Source organism: Pseudophryne corroboree, chromosome 11, assembly GCF_028390025.1.
Source record: "Pseudophryne corroboree isolate aPseCor3 chromosome 11, aPseCor3.hap2, whole genome shotgun sequence".
NCBI lineage: Eukaryota > Metazoa > Chordata > Amphibia > Anura > Myobatrachidae > Pseudophryne > Pseudophryne corroboree.
In genome coordinates, this window is record NC_086454.1 from 360,236,938 (window position 1) to 360,257,179 (window position 20,242).

Genomic DNA, 20,242 nt, shown 5'->3' on the forward strand with positions numbered 1-20,242 from the left:
ATTCCGAACTTATTTCTTTTTTAGTGATTCCAAGAGCCACACATCCTGTGGTCCTGGGCCTTCCATGGCTCCGTCTTCACAATCCTACAATTGATTGGACGACTACGCAAATCCTGGCATGGGGTTCCTCCTGTGCTGAGACATGTTTGTTTAAAGTATTGCCTGTCTGTTCTTCCTCCCCCAGGTCGTCTGATGTTCCACCTCCTCCATATCAAGATTTCACGGATGTGTTCAGTAAAGCTTCTGCTGATATCCTTCCTCCTCATAGAGAATGGGACTGTCCGATTGATCTCGTTCCAGGGAAGGTTCCACCTCGAGGCCGAACTTATCCGTTGTCTCTGCCTGAGACGCATTCTATGGAGGAATATATTAAAGAGAACCTAGCAAAGGGGTTCATTCGACCTTCTTCTTCTCCAGCCGGCGCAGGCTTCTTTTTTGTAAAAAAGAAAGATGGTGGTCTGCGGCCGTGCATCGACTACAGAGGTTTGAACGACATTACCATCAAGAACCGTTATCCTTTACCCCTGATTACTGAGCTCTTTGACAGAGTTAGCGGAGCTACCATCTTTACAAAGCTGGACTTGCGAGGTGCATACAATCTCATCCGGATCCGTGAGGGTGACGAGTGGAAGACCGCCTTTAACACCCGTGACGGACATTATGAGTACCTCGTCATGCCCTTCGGATTGAGCAATGCTCCAGCTGTCTTCCAGCATTTTGTCAATGAGATCTTCAGAGACATTCTATACCGTCATGTCGTGGTCTATCTAGACGATATCCTCATTTTTGCCAACGATTTAGAGGAACATCGTTTTTGGGTTAAAGAGGTTCTGTCCCGTCTCCGTGTCAATCATCTCTATTGCAAATTAGAAAAATGCGTCTTTGAAGTCAAGTCCATTCCGTTTCTAGGGTACATTGTGTCCGGTTCCGGACTAGAGATGGATCCTGAGAAACTACAAGCAATCCAAAATTGGCCGGTACCCTTAACCCTCAAAGGGGTCCAGAGGTTCTTAGGGTTCGCCAACTATTACCGAAAGTTTATACGAGACTTTTCCACCATTGTGGCGCCTATTACTGCTTTCACTTAGAAGGGTGCTAACCCGTCCAAGTGGTCTGAAGAAGCCATGCAAGCATTTCATCTTTTAAAACAAAGGTTCATCTCTGCGCCTGTTCTGAAACAGCCTGACATCGACTCTCCTTTCATCTTAGAGGTGGATGCCTCCTCCGTTGGAGTAGGAGCGGTGTTATCTCAGAGGGCTAAAGATGGCCATTTACACCCTTGCAGTTTCTTCTCCCGGAAGTTCTCCCCAGCTGAGCGCAACTATGCCATTGGCGACCAGGAGTTGCTAGCCATCAAGCTCGCTCTAGAAGAGTGGAGGTATCTGTTGGAGGGAGCTTCTCATTCAATCACCATACTTACAGACCACAAGAACCTTTTATACCTGAAGGGCGCACAATGTCTCAACCCTCGTCAGGCCAGATGGGCACTTTTCTTTTCCAGGTTCGACTTTAAACTCCAGTTCTGTCCGGGCTCTCAAAATCGCAAGGCCGATGCCCTTTCCCGCTCATGGGAGCAAGAAAATGAGTCAGAGTCTTCAGACAAGCATCCTATTATCAATCCGTTGGCATTCTCCACGGTAGGGATGGACTCTACGCCCCCATCAGGGAAAAGTTTTGTGAAGCCGATGCTAAGGAAGAAGCTCATGCATTGGGCCCATGCTTCCCGTTTTGCCGGACATACAGGTATCCAAAAAACCCTGGAGTTTATCTCTAGGTCCTATTGGTGGCCAACTCTGAAAAAGGACGTCTTGGAGTTTATTGCATCTTGCCCAAAGTGTGCCCAACATAAAGTATCCCGCCAGTCGCCTGCGGGGCAACTGGTTCCACTATCCGTTCCCCGTCGACCATGGACCCACTTGTCGATGGATTTCATTACAGACTTACCCATGTGCAACAAGTTCAATACCATCTGGGTGGTAGTTGACCGGTTCACCAAGATGGCACACTTCATTCCTCTCACCGGTCTTCCGTCAGCTTCCAAGTTGGCTCAAGTATTCATACAAGAGATCTTCCGACTCCACGGTCTTCCTGAAGAAATTATCTCAGATCGAGGAGTTCAATTCACAGCCAAATTCTGGCGAAGTTTATGTCAAGTCCTCCAAGTCAAGCTAAAGTTTTCCACGGCTTACCATCCTCAGACCAATGGTCAAACCGAGAGGGTGAATCAGGACTAGGAGGCCTTCCTCCGCATCTATGTGTCCTCCTCTCAAGATGACTGGGTTCAATTACTTCCCTGGGCCGAGTTCTGTCATAACAACCAGTATCATTCTTCATCTGCTTCAACACCATTCTTCACTAACTTTGGATTCCACCCTAAAGTCCCTGAGTTCCAACCGCTTCCAGCAACTTCTGTTCCCGCAGTGGATATCACCTTGCATCAGTTTGCCAATATCTGGAAGAGCGTACGATCAGCTCTGCTCAAGGCATCGTTCAGGTACAAGAAGTTTGCGGATAAGAAGCGTCGAGCAGTTCCTGCTCTCAAGGTGGGTGATCGGGTATGGTTATCCACGAAGAATTTGAGGTTAAGAGTTCCCAGTATGAAGTTTGCACCTCGCTATATCGGTCCTTTCAAGATTGAACAAGTCATCAATCCTGTTGCTTACAGACTCCAGTTGCCTCCCTTCTTAAAAATACCCAGGACATTCCATGTTTCCCTGTTGAAACCGCTGATCTTGAATCGGTTTCATTCCTCACTTCCTCCAACTCCGAAAGTCCAAACTCAACGAGGCGTTGAGTATGAAGTGGCCAAGATCCTGGACTCACGTCACCGTTACGGTCAACTACAATATCTTATTGACTGGAAAGGTTATGGTCCTGAGGAACGTTCATGGACCAATGCTTCTGATGTCCATGCTCCTGCCTTGGTCCGGAGATTCCATTCCAAGTTTCCTCAAAAGCCAAAGAAGTGTCCTGGGGCCACTCCTAAAGGGGGGGGTGCTGTCACGATCCGGGTATCTTGACGCCATTTCTTACCCATCAGATGCCTCCTAAGGCTGGCACAGCGCTCCAGGACCGGATCCCATCTGTTATCCTGATGTGTACATTCCTGTATCCTCTCCTGTCACTCTGGGACGCTGTCACAGTAAACGCCATATTACACCTGGCATGGCGTCTCCCGCGGCCTCCGCCGCCGTCCCTGAACTTCTGCATGCAGAGTGTCTGAGTGGCGATTACGTCAGCCGCGGCCTCCGCTGTGTCCGCGTGGTTGGATGTGCATCTGTCAGCCTGGCGCCTCCTGTCTCCGGTGGCCGGCGCCGCCATTACTGTTTTCATTACCACATGGATTACAAACCAAACTTCCCTCCAAGTGTCTGCATGGGCGCAGCCATCTTGGATTCTGTCAGCTGATCATTTCCACCAATCTGTTCTCAGTATTGATAATCTGCATAATTGCCTAGCCAATCCCTTCCTTGCTGCAGGTATAAATACACTGTGCCTGAGCAAGGAAGGCGTCAGTGCTTTGGTTGTCAAACCTAGTTCCTGTTTGTCTCTCTCCTGTGATTGTCTTCCAGGTTCCAGCTCCTGTCTCAAGACTTCCACCATAGAGACCCGCACCAGCATTCCACCTGCGGTGTAGCCTGACTCTCCAATCCATTGTGGATTCATCTGTTTCCAGCTACAGCATTACCTGCTTCCAGCTCAGCTTCCAGCAGAGTACAGCTTCCCTTAAAGGGCCGGTGTCCTTTCTACACTTTACCACTCTCCACCGGTATTATTATTTCTCCGCTCTCAAGTTCTACATTTCAGTTCATATTTCATCGCTCCCAAGTTCATTTATTATTTAACTGGTTCCAGCCAGTATCCACTCCGTGCTAACAACAGTCTGGTTCCAGCCAGTATCCACAGCAGCTGTTTTATCTTCAGCAACCCAGCTTTTCCTGGAACACCAGCTGGCACAATCCTGGGTTATCTCCATTGCTACAGTCGGGCCTGGTAAGGACTTTCCATCTAGAAGATCATAAGAACTATCTCACACTACCAGTGCCCTGTGGCTCCTGCCATCCTGTAGTACCCAGGAACTGTATTTATTCTTTGCTGACTTTTACGTTTTCTTTTACTGCTGCTGTGTTGCGGAGTTGTCATAATAAACATCATTGACTTTTATCCAAGTTGTCGTGGTCACGCCTTCGGGCAGTTATTATTCATGTTACTTACATGTCCAGGGGTCTGATACAACCTCCCAGGTTCCGGTACATCTCAGCCCCTACAACTGAGGCTGCCTCCCGTCAGCTCAGGCCCTCAGTTGTGACAACTACGGACGGGTCTGGTAAGGACATTCCATCACTGGGACATTAAGAACTGTACCTTATCCTATCAGTACCCTGTGGCTCTTGCCAAACTCTTAGTGATTCAGGAACTGTTTCATCTTATCTACTGCATATCTTTATTCATTTACCACTGCTGTGAATACGGAGTTCTGGTAATAAACTTTTATTTACTTTTAAATCCTGGTTGTCATGGTCACGCCTTCGGGCAATCTTCCTACACTATAATTACATGTCTAGGGGTCTGATTAAACCTCCCAAGTTTAGTTTCACCTCAGCCCCTACAACTGAGGCTTCCTCCCGTCAGCTCAGGCCCTCAATTGTGACATAGTGCTTGCAGCTGAAGCTGGTCGTAGCAAATTAAGGGGGACAAAAAGCGTTGGGGGGCTACAAGTACTTGGTCTTACAGCCAGTGGTGTCGGCACTAGAGCAGTTGCGACACATACTGTGATGTCAACTCTCCATAGTGCAACCAGCCCTAGGTTGGTCAGCACCGGCTGGATTCTCTAAGGGGATAGGGCATGCTGCAAAAAAAAGGGCACTATGAATAATCGCTGCGGGGCTCTGTCGCCAGTCTTGCATGTCAGAGGCAACCCCTATTTTGGAGGCGTATGTGCAGTGTGTTTGAGTTGGTTTACATGTTAATAAATTGGGATGGCGTTGTGGCTTCTAGACTGGGAGTTTGCAGCCATTTTTGTTGAAGCCTGGAGAGCACTACCACAGTCTCCATGATGTTCCTACAGGGAGGCATGAAATCCTTTACCAAGATGGCCGCCATTTGGTCAACTGCGTCATCTTGTCACTGTGTTAGAGCGCCACAGCGGGACACGTCCACTTAGCTCAGTGAGACCCTGCGATATACTGCTTTCCACGCGCTCTTCACCGCGTGTATCCTGCACCGCCACCTACATACAGTCACCAGCTGGTCATCAATACGCTATTATAACTGTTATATAACTGTGAGTACGGCTGTACGTCCACATAACTACTAAATCTGCCACTGCACTGGCTAAGTACTGGGTTGCCTTGTGATTTGAGAGATCCTCTGGTGTGTACTATTACTGTACCATACCATCGCCAACAGTACACAAATATTACACCAATTTTGACCTTAGTAAACCCAACATTTTTTCAAAAATGCCATGTAGTAAATTTAACCTCAAAGCTCTTTGGCAGATAGGAGGGACGGAGAACGTGGGAAAACAGATATTGGGGAACTGTAAGTTAAGTCAAACACACCAGCAGGGCCCAAATGAGATACCCCAACTCTCATCTGATTGCAGCTTCTGTCCTTGCACAAATCGGTGTATGTGTGATGTTGTGGTTAGATAGATAGATAGATAGATAGATAGATAGATAGATAGATAGATAGATAGATGACTCAACGTAATTACTTTATATATATTATATATATATATAAAATAACTAGAAGAGGATTAAAATACCTGTGACGTTCTTCTACTGTTCCAACTCCACAATGCATTTCCTATGTGACATTTGAATGTCCTGCTCTTTGTGTTTGTAGAGCTGGTTTAGGTCAGTGTTCTCAGGAGGCCATAAGAGGCCTCCACTTTGGCTGTGTGACCCCACATGAAAGGGGTCAGACTAGTTTGTGTAACAGAGACAGGCGTATATGGTGTAGACATGAAATAATACAGAAAGGCACAGCGAGGGGCACTCTTGTAAAATGCCACATGCAGCAAGCCGGTGTGAGAGCACATTCAATGCTTTAAAGCATCTGTTCTTATAAGAACTACAAAAAGGGTTTGTAAAGAACATAAAAAATAGTGTCGTACGCGACTAAAGAATATTTTAACATATTGGGGGGAGGGGAAGGGGGTAATAAAACATTTTGGCTCACCAAATTAGTTTCCTGCTTGATGCATGCCAGTATCAGGCTGGCACAGGAAGGTTCTCCTAAAGTATACATATAAAAATAAACATGGTGTTCGCAGCTGCCAGACCTATATAAACTTCCTGATGGAAAGTTTCAAGATGTATGGTTGGATGGATGCCTTGAATATTGATTTATGGGACTTAACGCCTGAGGCTTCTGTGGACTTGAGCAACAGTGAGTCCTTAATCCAGTCCCACAAGCTTGAGTCCAACTCAGTGGAGTCCTTTCATCTCCTCTGCTATTACGTAATGGGATGAGATACCATATGACAACCCATCTATTCTCACTGTGTAATAGTAGAACCTTCCCCTCTCTACACTATCACGTGTGCAAGTGGCCAGCTAGGACTGCAATGAGCAAATGTACCCCAAAAGCTGAGTCTCCTAGAGTTGGAAACCCTGTCATTCCTCCAGCGATGGATGAGGTCCTTCCAGTGGTGTGTCCATAATGGGTACCGTGTGTGCAGTGTGTATGGGCCCCTAAGTCCAGGGGCCCACACCATACACTCCACCTATTTTATCATTACTAACCTCTCCTGTGTCGGCAGCAGCAGCACTGAAAAATCACTAGGATAAGGGTGCAGTGGCCATTTTCTAGTGATGTGCACAGGAAATTTTTCGGGTTTTGTGTTTTGGTTTTGGGTTCGGTTCCGCGGCCGTGTTTTGGATTCGGACGCATTTTGGCAAAACCTCACCGAAATTTTTTTGTCGGATTCGGGTGTGTTTTGGATTCAGGTGTTTTTTTCAAAAAACCCTAAAAAACAGCTTAAATCATAGAATTTGGGGGTCATTTTGATCCCATAGTATTATTAACCTCAATAACCATAATTTCCACTCATTTCCAGTCTATTCTGAACACCTCACACCTCACAATATTATTTTTAGTCCTAAAATTGCACAGAGGTCGCTGGATGGCTAAGCTAAGCGACACAAGTGGCCGACACAAACACCTGGCCCATCTAGGAGTGGCACTGCAGTGTCACGCAGGATGGCCCTTCAAAAAAATACTCCCCAAACAGCACATGACGCAAAGAAAAAAAGAGGCGCAATGAGGTAGCTGTGTGACTAAGATAAGCGACCCAAGTGGCCGACACAAACACCTGGCCCATCTAGGAGTGGCACTGCAGTGTCAGACAGGATGGCACTTCAAAAAAATTGTCCCCAAACAGCACATGATGCAAAGAAAAATGAAAGAAAAAAGAGGTGCAAGATGGAATTGTCCTTGGGCCCTCCCACCCACCCTTATGTTGTATAAACAGGACATGCACACTTTAACGAACCCATCATTTCAGCGACAGGGTCTGCCACACGACTGACTGAAATGACTGGTTGGTTTGGGCCCCCACCAAAAAAGAAGCAATCAATCTCTCCTTGCACAAACTGGCTCTACAGAGGCAAGATGTCCACCTCATCATCATCCTCCGATTCCTCACCCCTTTCACTGTGTACATCCCCCTCCTCACAGATTATTAATTCATCCCCACTGAAATCCACCATCTCAGGTCCCCGTGCACTTTCTGGAGCCAATTGCTGCTGGTGAATGTCTCCACGGAGGAATTGATTATAATTCATTTTAATGAACATCATCTTCTCCACATTTTCTGGAAGTAACCTCGTACGCCGATTGCTGACAAGGTGAGCGGCGGCACTAAACACTCTTTCGGAGTACACACTGGAGGGAGGGCAACTTAGGTAGAATAAAGCCAGTTTCTGCAAGGGCCTCCAAATTGCCTCTTTTTCCTGCCAGTATACGTACGGACTGTCTGACGTGCCTACTTGGATGCGGTCACTCATATACTCCTCCACCATTCTTTCAATGGTGAGAGAATCATATGCAGTGACAGTAGACGACATGTCAGTAATCGTTGGCAGGTCCTTCAGTCCGGACCAGATGTCAGCACTCACTCCAGACTGCCCTGCATCACCGCCAGCGGGTGGGCTCGGAATTCTTAGCCTTTTCCTCGCACCCCCAGTTGCGGGAGAATGTGAAGGAGGAGCTGTTGACGGGTCACGTTCCGCTTGACTTGACAATTTTCTCACCAGCAGGTCTTTGAACCCCTGCAGACTTGTGTCTGCCGGAAAGAGAGATACAACGTAGGTTTTAAATCTAGGATCGAGCACGGTGGCCAAAATGTAGTGCTCTGATTTCAACAGATTGACCACCCGTGAATCCTGGTTAAGCGAATGAAGGGCTCCATCCACAAATCCCACATGCCTAGCGGAATCGCTCTGTTTTAGCTCCTCCTTCAATGTCTCCAGCTTCTTCTGCAAAAGCCTGATGAGGGGAATGACCTGACTCAGGCTGGCAGTGTCTGAACTGACTTCACGTGTGGCAAGTTCAAAGGGTTGCAGAACCTTGCACAACGTTGAAATCATTCTCCACTGCGCTTGAGTCAGGTGCATTCCCCCTCCTTTGCCTATATCGTGGCCAGATGTATAGGCTTGAATGGCCTTTTGCTGCTCCTCCATCCTCTGAAGCATATAGAGGGTTGAATTCCACCTCGTTACCACCTCCTGCTTCAGATGATGGCAGGGCAGGTTCAGGTGTGTTTGGTGGTGCTCCAGTCTTCTGTACGCGGTGCCTGAACGCCGAAAGTGGCCCGCAATTCTTCGGGCCACCGACAGCATCTCTTGCACGCCCCTGTCGTTTTTTAAATAATTCTGCACCACCAAATTCAAGGTATGTGCAAAACATGGGACGTGCTGGAATTTGCCCAGATGTAATGCACGCACAATATTGCTGGCGTTGTCCGATGTCACAAATCCCCAGGAGAGTCCAATTGGGGTAAGCCATTCCGCGATGATCTTCCTCAGTTGCCGTAAGAGGTTTTCAGCTGTGTGCGTATTCTGGAAAGCGGTGATACAAAGCGTAGCCTGCCTAGGAACGAGTTGGCGTTTGCGAGATGCTGCTACTGGTGCCGCCACTGCTGTTCTTGCAGCGGGAGGCAATACATCTACCCAGTGGGCTGTCACAGTCATATAGTCCTGAGTCTGCCCTGCTCCACTTGTCCACATGTCCGTGGTTAAGTGGACATTGGGTACAACTGCATTTTTTAGGACACTGGTGACTCTTTTTCTGAGGTCTGTGTACATTTTCGGTATCGCCTGCCTAGAGAAATGGAACCTAGATGGTATTTGGTACCGGGGACACAGTACCTCAATCAAGTCTATAGTTGGCTCTGAAGTAACGATGGATACCGGAACCACGTTTCTCACCGCCCAGGCTGCCAAGGCCTCAGTTATCCGCTTTGCAGCAGGATGACTGCTGTGATATTTCATCTTCCTCGCAAAGGACTGTTGGACAGTCAATTGCTTACTGGAAGTAGTACAAGTGGTCTTCCGACTTCCCCTCTGGGATGACCATCGACTCCCAGCAGCAACAACAGCAGCGCCAGCAGCAGTAGGCGTTACACTCAAGGATGCATCGGAGGAATCCCAGGCAGGAGAGGACTCGTCAGAGTTGCCAGTGACATGGCCTGCAGGACTATTGGCTTTCCTGGGTAAGGAGGAAATTGACACTGAGGGAGTTGGTGGTGTGGTTTGCTGGAGCTTGGTTACAAGAGGAAGGGATTTAGTGGTCAGTGGACTGCTTCCGCTATCGCCCAAAGTTTTTGAACTTGTCACTGACTTATGATGAATGCGCTGCAGGTGACGTATAAGTGAGGATGTTCCGAGGTGGTTAACGTCCTTACCCCTACTTATTACAGCTTGACAAAGGCAACACACGGCTTGACACCAGTTGTCCGCATTTGTGTTGAAATAATTCCACACCGAAGAGCTGATTTTTTTTGTATTTTGACCAGGCATGTCAATGGCCATATTAGTCCCACGGACAACAGGTGTCTCCCCAGGTGCCGACTTAAACAAACCACCTCACCATCAGAATCCTCCATGTCAATTTCCTCCCCAGCGCCAGCAACACCCATATCCTCATCCTGGCGTACTTCAACACTGACATCTTCAATTTGACTATCGGGAACTGGACTGTGGGTGCTCCTTCCAGCACTTGCAGGGGGCGTGCAAATGGTGGAAAGCGCAAGCTCTTCCCGTCCAGTGTTGGGAAGGTCAGGCATCGCAACCGACACAATTGGACTCTCCTTGGGTATTTGTGATTTAGAAGAACGCACAGTTCTTTGCTGTACTTTTGCCAGCTTAAGTATTTTCATTTTTCTAGCGAGAGGATGAGTGCTTCCATCCTCATGTGAATCTGAACCACTAGCCATGAACATAGGCCAGGGCCTCAGCCGTTCCTTGCCACTCCGTGTCGTAAATGGCATATTGGCAAGTTTACGCTTCTCCTCCGACACTTTTAATTTTGATTTTTGGGTCATTTTACTGATCTTTTGTGTTTTGGATTTTACATGCTCTGTACTATGACATTGGGCATCGGCCTTGGCAGACGACGTTGATGGCATTTCATCGTCTCAGCCATGACTAATGGCAGCAGCTTCAGCACGAGGTGGAAGTGGATCTTGATCTTTCCCTATTTTTTTAACCTCCACATTTTTGTTCTCCATATTTTAATGCGCACAACTAAAAGGCACCACAGGTATACAATGTAGATGGATGGATAGTATACTTTATTGATGACGAGTGACGACACAGAGGTAGGTACAGCAGTGGCCTACAGTACTGCTATATACAGTATAATGGACCTGGTGGACACTGTCAGCAGACTGCGTTTATAGTATAAAGAAAAAAAGACACCACAGGTATACAATGTAGATGAATGGATAGTATACTTATGGACGACGAGTGACGACACAGAGGTAGGTACAGCAGTGGCCTACCGTACTGCTATATACAGTATAATGGACCTGGTGGACACTGTCAGCAGACTGCGTTTATAGTATAAAGAAAAAAAGACACCACAGGTATACAATGTAGATGGATGGATAGTATACTTATGGACGACGAGTGACGACACAGAGGTAGGTACAGCAGTGGCCTACCGTACTGCTATATACAGTATAATGGACCTGGTGGACACTGTCAGCAGACTGCGTTTATAGTATAAAAAAAAAAGACACCACAGGTATACAATGTAGATGGATGGATAGTATACTTATGGACGACGAGTGACGACACAGAGGTAGGTACAGCAGTGGCCTACTGTACTGCTATATACAGTATAATGGACCTGGTGGACACTGTCAGCAGACTGCGTTTATAGTATAAAGAAAAAAAGACACCACAGGTATACAATGTAGATGGATGGATAGTATACTTATGGACGACGAGTGACGACACAGAGGTAGGTACAGCAGTGGCCTACCGTACTGCTATGTACAGTATAATGGACCTGGTGGACACTGTCAGCAGACTGCGTTTATAGTATTAAAAAAAAAAGACACCACAGGTATACAATGTAGATGGATGGATAGTATACTTATGGACGACGAGTGACGACACAGAGGTAGGTACAGCAGTGGCCTACCGTACTGCTATATACAGTATAATGGACCTGGTGGACACTGTCAGCAGACTGCGTTTATAGTATAAAAAAAAGACACCACAGGTATACAATGTAGATGGATGGATAGTATACTTATGGACGACGAGTGACGACACAGAGGTAGGTACAGCAGTGGCCTACCGTACTGCTATATACAGTATAATGGACCTGGTGGACACTGTCAGCAGACTGCGTTTATAGTATAAAAAAAAGACACCACAGGTATACAATGTAGATGGATGGATAGTATACTTATGGACGACGAGTGACGACACAGAGGTAGGTACAGCAGTGGCCTACCGTACTGCTATATACAGTATAATGGACCTGGTGGACACTGTCAGCAGACTGCGTTTATAGTATAAAGAAAAAAAGACACCACAGGTATACAATGTAGATGGATGGATAGTATACTTATGGACGACGAGTGACGACACAGAGGTAGGTACAGCAGTGGCCTACCGTACTGCTATGTACAGTATAATGGACCTGGTGGACACTGTCAGCAGACTGCGTTTATAGTATAAAAAAAAAAAGACACCACAGGTATACAATGTAGATGGATGGATAGTATACTTATGGACGACGAGTGACGACACAGAGGTAGGTACAGCAGTGGCCTACCGTACTGCTATATACAGTATAATGGACCTGGTGGACACTGTCAGCAGACTGCGTTTATAGTATAAAAAAAAAAGACACCACAGGTATACAATGTAGATGGATGGATAGTATACTTATGGACGACGAGTGACGACACAGAGGTAGGTACAGCAGTGGCCTACCGTACTGCTATATACAGTATAATGGACCTGGTGGACACTGTCAGCAGACTGCGTTTATAGTATAAAAAAAAGACACCACAGGTATACAATGTAGATGGATGGATAGTATACTTATGGACGACGAGTGACGACACAGAGGTAGGTACAGCAGTGGCCTACCGTACTGCTATATACAGTATAATGGACCTGGTGGACACTGTCAGCAGACTGCGTTTATAGTATAAAGAAAAAAAGACACCACAGGTATACAATGTAGATGGATGGATAGTATACTTTATGTATGACGACGAGTGATTGAAGACACAGAGGTAGGTACAGCAGTGGCCTACCGTACTGCTATATACAGTATAATGGACCTGGTGGACACTGTCAGCAGACTGCGTTTATAGTATAAAGAAAAAAAGACACCACAGGTATACAATGTAGATGGATGGATAGTATACTTATGGACGACGAGTGACGACACAGAGGTAGGTACAGCAGTGGCCTACCGTACTGCTATATACAGTATAATGGACCTGGTGGACACTGTCAGCAGACTGCGTTTATAGTATAAAAAAAAAAGACACTACAGGAGTGTTTTTCAGGCAGACAAACGTATACTGGTGGTCACTGTCAGCAAAACTGTGCACTGTACTCCTGCTATAGCTGCTCCCCAGTCCCCACAATTAGGCAGTGTGAGCACTCAGCACAGATATATATCATGCAGCACACTGAGCACAGATATGGTATGGAGCGTTTTTTTCAGGCAGAGAACGGATAAAAAACTGGTGGTCACTATTAGCAAAACTCTGCACTGTACTCCTCCTAACAGCTGCTCCCCAATCCTCCCCACAATAAGCTAAGCAATCAGATCAACTGTGTAGTATATAACTATATAAACGGAGAGGACGCCAGCCACGTCCTCTCCCTATCAATCTCAATGCACGTGTGAAAATGGCGGCGACGCGCAGCTGCTTATATAGAATCCGAATCTTGCGAGAATCCGACAGCGGGATGATGACGTTCGGGCGCGCTCGGGTTAACCGAGCCATACGGGAGAATCCGAGTATGGCTCAGACCCGTCTAAAAAGGGTGAAGTTCGGGGGGGTTCGGTTTCTCGGAAACCGAACCCGCTCATCACTACCATTTTCCCAGCATTTTGCACATGCACAGTAGGGAAGTCAATGGGAAAATGGCCGCCGTACCATTTCCATTGAGATTGTGCATGCGTAGTAGGGAATTCAGTGGGAGAATGGCTGCCGTGCCATTTCCCTGGAGACCTGTGCATGCGCAGTAGGGAAATCACTGGTAAAATGGCTGCCGTGCGATTTCCCTGGAGACCTGTGCATGCGCAGTAGGGAAATCACTGGGAAAATGGCTGCCGTGCCATTTCCCTGGAGAACTGTGCATGCGCAGTAGGGAAATCACTGGGAAAATGGCTGCCGTGCGATTTCCCTGGAGACCTGTGCATGCGCAGTAGGGAAATCACTGGGAAAATGGCTGCCGTGCCATTTCCCTGGAGACCTGTGCATGCGCAGTAGACTCTGGCACAGCGCCCCAAGACTACTAGTGCACACACACTAATCCGCTAAGGAGGGTGCCCGGATGAAGACTCCCCACAGGCCCTAGTCCTTTCAGTCATAAGTTAACTGGTTCAGATTGAGTTGCAAATCCTTTAATTAGTGAACGACATGGAATGGACCGGCCACTTTAACAGTAGGGTGCCCGGAGTTTATGGAAGCCAGTCTGTCTGTAGCCGTTTCATCCCTTCCTCTCCATTAGGACCTCAAAAGTATTTACAATTCCCAAGATTGGACAATTTGCCTCTTGAAATGTTTTTCATTTTTTTTACCATAGCATTATGGGCCTTGTAGTACTCCAATGCCCCGCACCTGACGCTATTGGAAGCGCCGTCTTAGTAGATGTGTCCCTAAGCAACTATGCATCTCCATCCGTCCTCCTGCCTCCTGATTATTAGGATGTGACTTCGTTCTTCTCCCTTGTAAGAGGGGGCACATATATAATTAAACAAAGCTGTTCTCTCTCTCCACAGCATTATATATTTTATTAGCGTCATATAAATTCAGCCAGGACGGGTCTCATGCACATTGATGCAGCGGGGAGGAAGCAGGCTGGTCCTGAATGATAAATCCCTTTATGTGAGGCATCCGAGGCATCGCTGCAGCTGGGAGACCGGCCGGTGCTTTCACCAATATGTATCATTACTACAGAGTGATTACACAGAGGTACCACAATAGGCCATAATGAGAGTTATCTCCAAGAACAGTATATCGCCCGTTCTATAGGAAACAAATACAAATAGAGGACACCTCACAATGATGGAGCCAACTGGGTCCCACATAATGGGCATTTTCCACAAGGCCGCACTTGTTTTCTGGTCAGAAATCCCCACTTTTTCTTCCAAAAATCTGGACTGCTGATAGATATGATACGGCCATAAAATGGCAAATTATATGGGCCCCAATTAATGATGTACCCCTCTGGGCTGTTTGGTCTTTGACGCACCATCCCCACTCCACACTTTGCCACTGCGGATGTGCTCAGTATACCAGGTGTGAGAGCGCATCTGATGTCACCAATGGGGGAATGTCCGGTAACCAGGTGACGTCACAGAGCTGTTCATGCATCGTGGGGCCCCAATGACAGTGTAGCGGAGGCTCTCTGTACAGATCTCTATAGTGGCTGGAATAAGTATTGCTATAGGGCAAGGCACAAAAAAGCACACAACTGGGCAAAACCATGTGCACTGCAGGGGCGGCAGATGTAACATGTGCAGTGCAGGTGGGGCAGATGTAACATGTGCAGTGCAGGTGGGGCAGATGTAACATGTGCAGAGAGAGTTAGATTTGGGTAGGGTGTGTTCAAACTGAAATCTAAATTGCAGTGTAAAAATAAAGCAGCCAGTATTTACCCTGCACAGAAACAATATAACCCACCCAAATCTAACTCTCTCTGCACATGTTACATCTGTCCATCCTCAGTGCACATGGGGGGTCATTCCGACCCGTTTGCACGCAGCTGTTCTTCACTGCGGTGCGAAAGGGTCAGAAATGCGCATGCGCGGCGGACCCAATGCGCACGCGCATCGTCGCTGGGCAACAACGCCGCCAGCGAGAAATGTGATCGCATCGGCGATCGCAAGAAGACGGACAGGCGGGAGGCGTTTCGGGGCGGATACTCACCGTTTTCCAGGTGTGGTGAGTCCAAGACAGGCGTGTCGAGGCGTTTGGAGGGCGGATGTTTGACGTCAGGACCGGGACCTTCATCGCTGGATCCGTCGCACCGGGTGAGTAACTGCAGCCCTGGTCTTGTTTTGTGTGAAACTTTTTTAGCATAGCGGGGATGCACAAGCGATCGCAGCCCTACTATGCTAAATACACTCCCCCATAGGCGGCGTCAGGTTGATTGTGCGGGCTGCAAAAAGTTGCTATGTGCGATCAACTCGGAATGACCCCCATGGTTTTGCCCATTAGTGTGCTTTTTTGGTTTGCTAACAAACCTGAACAACCCCCCAGAATCTTCATATGATACATGTCTCCCAATTAGGGGTAAACCCGAAACATCCCGCTGCTTCAATCTGACTCCCAGACATACTGTATATTTATATTATTGTTCATTTTTCAAAGGAAATTTATTATAGTAAAAACTTCTCCCAGGATGTCCGGGAGACCCCTGATTACCGGCCCGCAATGACTAAAGAAAACCTTGATGAGCGGTTGATGATGTGATGTTGTGCGAATTGCATCATTGTTGCTCCACCCCCCACTGTGTAATGCGGCGATTTGCGACATTAGGGGTCAGAGCTGTGACAATACAAATTGTGTCACCATGCCCAGGCGTTTTATCAGAGGAGGGGATTCCATGTGTAGTTACCCCCTGTGGAGCCCCCCACCCTGGGCACAAACTGCGCTGTGCCAGAGTGTACTGTGCATGACAATGGGGGTCATTCTGAGTTGATCGCTTGCTAGCAACTTTTTGCAGCGCTGCGATCAGGTTAAAGCTCGGCAAAACTGCACATGCGTATGCAGCGCAATGCGCAGGCGCGTCGTATGGGTACAAAGAGGATCATTGTTGGGCGATGGATTTAACGAAGATTCCATTCGCACAACCGATCGCAAGGTGATTGACAGAAAGAGGGCGTTTGTGGGTGTCAACTGTCCGTTTTCTGGGAGTGTTTGCAAAAACGCAGGCGTGTCCAAGCGTTTGCAGGGCGGGTCTCTGACATCAATTCCGGGACCAAAAAGACTGAAGTGATCGCAGCGGCTGAGTAAGTCCAGAGCTACTCAGAAACGGCAACAAACTTTTTTGTGCCGTCAGCTGCAACAGCGTTCGCACACTTGCAAAGCGAAAATACACTCCCCCATAGGCGGCGACTATCTGATCGCTGCGCTGCAAAAAGTTGCTAGCGAGGGATCAACTCGGAATGACCCCCAATATCTCCAGGAAGATGGCTCATGTGGTATTTTCTGGTGGCCACAAGGTGAGTAAATTGAATAGATTCCCCCATTCACGGCCCCTGATCATTCTCCTCTTGTCTGTGTGAGACATCTCCTCTATAGTCTCAGGACACACCGGTCCAATGGCTGCACATTACTAGAACTGAGAGTGTGGAGATTCCCTGGCTGGAACCATGGGCAGATGTGCTACAATCCCTGGCTAAATAAACATTTATTAGTCCTGGACTCTCTCCAGAGGCTCAATTACTCCTTTTCTAAATGCAACGGTCCAAAGGGAAGCTATCCTGCCCCTACTGCTCTGCATCAAGCTCAGGCATCCTGTAGTCCTCCGACTGCTGAGGAACTACAAGTCCCAGCATGCTGCCACTTGTAGTTCCGCCACCGCCACAGTGTCAAACATCCACATCTGTCCTAGAGACTTTCTCCCTATCTCCTCTTTCATCCCCCACTCACGCCTCCCCCTTCACTTCCCCCTGTGAGACCCTTTTGATGATGCTGTCATTCAGATGGGGGTCAGGGTGGAAATTTGGAGGCAGCCCCCTCCCTGTGAGCGAGGCACTGAATGTATTTTTTTTTCCCCCAGTCCTCTCTAGGAGCCATTTGGGAGTCTGAGATCCATCCCTGCCGGCTCTGCGGTGCATTTGTGTCCAAGGGGGAGTCTAAGCAAATCCTGGGGTGGGGGAACCCCATGTAAGTGTCCGGCACACGCCTGTGCCCTACATGCCAGTAAACGTGAGCCTTCCACCGCTTGCAAAGGGAGTGATGTACAATGCACATATGAATAGGTCAATCTGATCCCCACACTGGTGGCTACAGCAAGGCTGTTCCATCTGACTGCATAGGCAGGGGAGGGAGGGCACCGGCTACACCACCAGCTGCTAACTTTGCAGAAAAGGACTGAATCAGGGACTGGGAGAAAGCTGATTGCTGAGATATAGCAGCCGCACATCCAGGTCTGCCAGCTGATGGCACCTGAGAGGATGCAGTGGCCAGCTCCCGTTGTCCCCTGCAGCTCATGGAATTTCTCTGATTCAGACGCCAGTGCTACACAGCTTCATCTTCAGACTGCATGGCAGGACTGAGAGGTGAGCAATGCATTCCGTCTACTGCTGCACTAGGGTTCCAGCTCCCCAATAATCCTAGAGGATGCAACATAGACCATCTCTAGAGCTGGATATATCCAAGCCCCTAATTGTCACCGTATAGAAATAGGTCTATTGTATATTTTATTATTCCTGCTCTGATGCAAGGACATAAAAACGTTCTCTGTATTAGTCGTACTGGGTGGTGCAGCTCAGAATAAATAGGGCAGAAGTTTCTATGGGTATATATATATATGTATTGGGCTGGAATACAGAGCAGGAGAGCGGCTGTTGCTTATTCTGCAATGCCAGGAGACGGGGTCCCGGCGGTATTTGTCCAGGGCGATGCGTTCTGGTAACCCTCCCCACCCCCCCTTTTCTCCAATACACTGATTTCTTTCTCTCCCAAAAATAAGAGGTTTTTACTAGTGTAGGGGAGGGGGCGGCGGTGGTAGAGGGGGGATCTCAGCTCTGCAATGCCATTACTTCATCTGTAATGTAAATGTGATGCTGTGGCTCCAGACTTTTATCATGTCCTAGGAAAAGCAGCATTGACTGAGAAGTATTGGGTGCATCGCTAATGGGCAGCGAAAGGGTTAAACAGGGGCTGTCATATATATATATATATATTTTAATTACACATTATTCCTTTAAAGTGTGGTCACCTTTGTGCGAGGCGCAATCGGCTTTGGTTGGTGGGATGACTTGGGCTTGGGATTTTCACTGTGCACCCCTGTCCCCCCTCCGCCGCCAAATAACAAAGCCATTATCTGGGTTCTTATAGTCCCAATAAGGCATTTAAATCCCCCTATTGTTGCGACAAGTGATTTATCACCCCCTGTAGTGAGCCTGCAACCTGCAAACACAACAGTCCCCATAAGCAAAGAGAAGGGAGAGGACAGTGGTGTAGAGTCCTGGAGGGGGACAGAGGAGGCACCAGGCACTGCTGAATAATGTATGCCAAGGAGGCTCCACCAAAGCCAGCTCGGTGGGGGTTAAACAGACGTGCCCCCTCACGTCCCTCCTCCTTCTCCTCTCCCTGAAGTGGAGCACTGATGAACATTTTTTGGGCTAAGTAGATGCTGGTTTAAACTCCTTCTCTATTTGATGATACTAAAGAAGCCAAATAACCTTTGTAGATATATATTTTGGGGGGTTTTCTTGGAAGGTGGGGGGAAGGGCAATTCCTGGCTACGCCAAATCTCCCAGCTGGATCTAGGGATGCAGGAACTCGGCGTTGTGGGGCTGGTCACTGTTGTGGATTTTGGAAATTGAGAAATCGCCACCAACAAACATCCCCCCTTTGGTTTGCTTGCAGGTCCACCCTGCACAGAGAGAGGATCCAGGCAGGAGAAGAGATAGACGGGGGATCTGGATGAGCCCCAGCAGCTCCTGGTTATACCTCCAGACGTCACAAGGAGACAGACCTCAGGTCAGGCAGCAACAAGCAATTCCTTGATCCGGTGGTCTGGGGTGAAATGAAGGTTCCTCTGCTGCCTCCTCGTTAGGGCTCCAGATTTGATACTGGGGATGGGTCTTGCATGGATCCTGCGCCCGGATCACAGCTGGTCCTAGAGGAGACCCCTCCGGTCTCAATGTGGATGTTATAACGAGGAGCACACTGCTGTGGGCTTGCATTTTGGAGGACATACCAGCGATAACTTACCTCCTATACCTCCTGCAATTCATCGGCGTCTGCCATGGGATTGGAAATCTCTTAGTTCTCTCTTGGAAACCCAAGTGTGGTACTGACTCCTTGCTCTTCGCCCCCTAAAACTGACATGTATGAGATGGAAAAGCAAGGTCTGTTCAGCGCTATCTGTTACCTGATGTTGAATTCCCCCCTACTCTTCAGTGTACACGGTGAGTGCTCCACATCATTATTCCCACCTCCCCGGCACCTAGGTCAGCCGCTACCTGCTGCCCGCAAGCCCGTGTCCAGCCTCTCCCTTGCACCCGATGCCAACAGTCACCATGCCGTGTTGGTGGCAGGGAGGAGGGGGGGGCACTCAGCTACACAGGTGCAGAATTAAATTCGAGTTGCATTAGGAAACAGGGATTTAAATTTCAAATGAGAGTTTTGAGCAATGCAGACAACAATATAACATCTGCACGGAGAGCCTGGAAGAAAACCAGCCAGAAATATGTACGTGAGAGTGGAGTGGAGGGGGGTGCTGAGAGTAGGTAGTCAGTGGGTCATAGTACAGGTGAGACATAATGTTGGGGGGGGGGGGGGGGT

General features: G+C 48.0%; 1 protein-coding gene across 2 annotated transcripts in view; it reads left to right on the plus strand.

Moving 5' to 3' along the window:
- Positions 1-17,803: 17,803 nt before the first annotated feature.
- VSTM2B (V-set and transmembrane domain containing 2B) overlaps positions 17,804-20,242 on the plus strand; it is a 106,664-nt gene continuing 104,225 nt past the window's right edge. The window contains exons 1-2 of one of the 2 annotated variants that reach the window (XM_063946030.1): positions 17,804-18,006; positions 19,322-19,866. In XM_063946030.1, the coding sequence (XP_063802100.1) occupies positions 19,785-19,866 (82 nt within the window). In that variant the 5' untranslated portion in view covers positions 17,804-18,006; positions 19,322-19,784. Of the gene's footprint in view, positions 18,007-18,674; positions 19,867-20,242 lie in introns of those variants that run through there. The other variant, XM_063946029.1, reaches the window with a different exon arrangement.